This window comes from Sinocyclocheilus rhinocerous, unplaced genomic scaffold, assembly GCF_001515625.1.
Source record: "Sinocyclocheilus rhinocerous isolate Xijiao unplaced genomic scaffold, SAMN03320098_v1.1 scaffold277, whole genome shotgun sequence".
NCBI classification, from domain to species: domain Eukaryota; kingdom Metazoa; phylum Chordata; class Actinopteri; order Cypriniformes; family Cyprinidae; genus Sinocyclocheilus; species Sinocyclocheilus rhinocerous.
In genome coordinates this window covers 880,636-884,600 of record NW_015662923.1, presented here as the reverse complement: position 1 = coordinate 884,600, position 3,965 = coordinate 880,636, and the positions used below count along the sequence as shown (strand labels likewise).

The window sequence follows — 3,965 nt, the reverse complement described above, 5'->3', positions numbered from 1 at the left end:
CTGAAATCATCTTGAAGTATTATGTTCACTGATAACAATGTCCAAAAGACATGTTTTTTTGTGATCAGTATTGGAATCCAGTGTTAATTATAGCTTTATAAAGTCTTTACCTCCAGTGGAAGTGCCAAGTCAAATTTGTTTATATAGCGCTTCAACAGTTTTTTTTTTTTTAAAGCCACCTTTACAGTAATACACAGTAAAATAACTGTTATAAAATGTGTTAATTATAAAACAAACTTCAATCTCAGCTTTAAAACGGCTCTGCAGAAGCTCAATTTAGTTCAAGTTCATCCAATCGTGTCAGTACAGTCAAACTGATAATGTTTTCTGAATAGGAATTGTCTTTTAAGCAGATATGTTAATTAACTGACTGATATCCTCAGTCCTTTGCTGTACAGACCTGCACAGCTATTGCTGTCCAACGGCGGCCTGATAGTCCAGTTTGGCATCAGCTGTCACTTCCTTCCAAATGAAGGACGGCAAGGAGAACTCTACCGCCGCTGCTGGAAGTTTTGCCACAAATCTGGACCACACAAAGCCATGCTGGTACTGGGACAAGAAGGATCTGGCCCACACCCCGTCCCAGTCCGATGGCCTGGATCCAGCCACAGAAGCCCGGTACAGACGAGAGGGAGCCCGGTTCATATTCGACGTCGGGACACGTCTGGGACTGTATCCTTTTAATACTGCCATGTATACATATACATAGTTTCAGTTCTGTGTAGGAATGGTTTTGAAATATTGAGAGGATTCTGATATTCTCCTTAACCAATTTTTAAGACATTATGACACTCTGGCAACTGGAATAACATACTTTCATCGTTTTTACATGTTTCATTCATTCAAACAGTTTCCCAGATATGTAAGTGTTTATGCTCTTGACAATCTGATACTTTTTTACATTTGATGCATTTTGGCAGATTATTTAATCCGTAGCATTTTCTTTTCATCCTACCATATAATGCCTAATAGTTTACAGTGTTTATAGGCAAAGTACTGCTTTGGGGTAATTTATCATTTATTTATTCTAATATGTGACCATATATATATATATATATATATATATATTTATATTTATTCAGTATATATTCAGTATATATAATTATAATAGTATCTCTGATATTAAAAATAACACTGATGCATATACTTCCAGTCTCTGTATCTCTGTGAAACTGTTGGCTACATGTTAAAATTATCATAATAATCAAATTATTATTAAATGTAATTAAGAGACACTGTGAATTTGTTCCTCATGATGGCTCAATGCAAGAAATATTCCTCATGTCGTCGCCGATAGCCTCGTGGGCAGCGCGTCGACATGTAGCGCCATTGCGCTTCGGGCGTCCCGTGTTCGAGTCCCGGCTCGTGGACCTGTCTCTGTATCTCTGTGAAACTGTTGGCTACATGTTAAAATTATCATAATAATCAAATTATTATTAAATGTAATTAAGAGACACTGTGAATTTGTTCCTCATGATGGCTCAATGCAAGAAATATTCCTCATGTCGTCGCCGATAGCCTCGTGGGCAGCGCGTCGACATGTAGCGCCATTGCGCTTCGGGCGTCCCGTGTTCGAGTCCCGGCTCGTGGACCTTTCCCGATCCCATCCCCCCTCTCTCCCACTTCGCTTCCTGTCTCACTACTATCCTATCAATAAAAGGCAAAAACAAAAAATAATATTCCTCATAAGTCATGAAGCTTCTTAGACTTCTAATGGTAAATTTATTAGATAAAGTTGTTTAGGGATGCACAGTTTGCGACATTTCGACTTTCTTTGCATGTCTTTTACTCACATCAGTTGCGTCGTTAAGGGACAACAGTGAGGGACAAATGATCAATTAAATTTAAAACTAATTACTTTTGGACATAGTACCCCAGTGTTTTATTAGCATGTTTGTGTGTATTTCCAGTCTCTGCACAATGCTGTCCCTTCAGTGGGAGACAGAGATCATAGCAGTGGCAGTCATGTACCTCGCCGGCCGGCTGTGTAAGTTTGACATTCAGGAGTGGACGTCTAAGCAGTCGTCTCGCCGCTGGTGGGAGCAGTTTGTGCAGGATGTGCCGGTGGAGCTGCTGGAGGGTAAGAGACTGCAGCAGACAGGGCACAAGCCCTCTCTACACCTAATTATTTTCATATGGGAACATTAACCAGAGCAGTCTAGTTCATTGTGTCATGATACACTGCTCTCTTCCAGCATTTTCATGATCTCTACCCTTGTCTTGTGTTCTTCAGACATCTGCCACCAGATTCTGGATTTGTACTCTCAGGGTAAGCAGCCGATACCCCAGCAGCCTCAGATACAGGACAAAGAGAAACCTCCACCCCCTCCTGCTGCTCAGCCTGGCCAGTCAGGGGGGCAGAACCCACCTGCTCAACCTCCCTCCAAAAAAAACTCCCCCCAGGCCAGCCCACCCGCCAAGATTAAACGACAACATGTAAGTAAAGCATTCACAGTCAGCTCTGATATATTATGGAAAACACTCATCATTCAGGTCACCTCCATGGCACACATGCGTTCATCCCGGACTCTTATGAGGCTGCCTGCTTCAGGATTATGGATAGTGTAGTCTTTACCGGCAATTTGGCTATTAAAACTGAATTCATTTTTAAAAGTTGAAATCACATTAAAGACATAGTTTGCCCAAAGATGAAAATTCTGTCATCATTTACTCATGCTCATATTGTTCTAAACCTGTATGACTTTCTTACTTCTGCAGAACACAGAAGAACTTATTTTGAAGAATGTTGGTAACCAAACCAAAACATTAATTTTTTTTATGGACAAAAAACTCTTCTCAAATAAAAGAAGTTTATTTTAAATTTTAACTTTAAATTTTTGGATGAAATATTACTTTAAATTGTGGCTTTTACAGAACCTTATAGCAGTGCAATCGAACGATCTCAGAACTCATGGTAGATCTGTAACAAAAATTGTACACTTTGTTGATGGAAAAAAAAAAAATCAGTTTCTTGAAGAATTGTGAGGTATAACAATAATTGTGAGGTATTTAAGGCTCATGTTTTATTTTGTTTTGTAGGTCTCTCCTAAAGACGAACCTAAAGCCCCAACAGGTAAATCACTCTGGACATTTTTATAGTGTCATAATAATAAATCTTGTTTGTGATATTATGAATTTGTATTAAAGGGGTCATAGGATGCTACATGCACTTTTACAAGTTGTTTGAACTGAAATGTGTGTTGGCAGTGTGTGTACACAACCACCCTATAATGATAAAAATCCACCCAGTGTTTTTTTTTTTAATCTACTAAAATCTTTACCCGTTTCTCAAATCGAGGCGATCTCGACAGGCCCCTCCCACGATAGTTTGATTGACAGTAGCGTTTAACTAAACTATGTTACAGACTTTTCATTAAGACCCTAAAGAATCATATCAACTTGTGGAAAATGGGCATCCGATGACCCCTTTAAGTGCTAATTTCTCTCGGTCTCTGAAACAGAGCAAGTTGGATCTAAGATACCACGCCTGGAGAGTCCTATGCCCCCTCTTCCTGTGTCCCAACCCCTAGGTGAGGCTTTCTGTGTTTTGAAATAAGCAGCAAAATAAATCTTATGAAACCTTACCAACCCCAAACTTTTGAACAGTAGTGTATATACACAATGCAATGATGCTTGCTAATAAAAACTATAATAAAGTGACTATATGAAGTATAATGTAAATAATTGGTACTATAATAATGTCTGTCCACACATAGATCGTAAGGCTCCATCTGCCATCCCAGCTCCTCCCGCTGAAGCAGAACCGGCCACATCAGCTGACATGGATCCAGCACAGGGCCCGGCTCCTCCTCTGCCGCACGGGGCCCCGCCCCCTTTGCCTCACCGCCCGCCACCCCCTCCTCCCTCCAGCTATATCATGGGAATGTCCACGTCCAGTTCGTACATGTCCGGCGAGGGATATCAGAGTCTGCAGTCCATGATGAAGACTGAAGCGCCCTCCTACG

General features: G+C 40.6%; 1 protein-coding gene across 1 annotated transcript in view; it reads left to right on the top strand.

Moving 5' to 3' along the window:
• Positions 1 to 3,964, top strand: part of LOC107728344 (cyclin-K) — a gene marked incomplete at its 3' end in the record, with an annotated part of 6,522 nt that extends 2,558 nt beyond the window's left edge. The window contains exons 3-8 of the mRNA XM_016538484.1: positions 476 to 672; positions 1,860 to 2,080; positions 2,234 to 2,436; positions 3,040 to 3,073; positions 3,462 to 3,530; positions 3,717 to 3,964. Coding sequence (XP_016393970.1) covers positions 476 to 672; positions 1,860 to 2,080; positions 2,234 to 2,436; positions 3,040 to 3,073; positions 3,462 to 3,530; positions 3,717 to 3,964 — 972 coding nt within the window. The remainder of the gene's footprint in view (positions 1 to 475; positions 673 to 1,859; positions 2,081 to 2,233; positions 2,437 to 3,039; positions 3,074 to 3,461; positions 3,531 to 3,716) is intronic.
• Position 3,965: the final 1 nt, after the last annotated feature.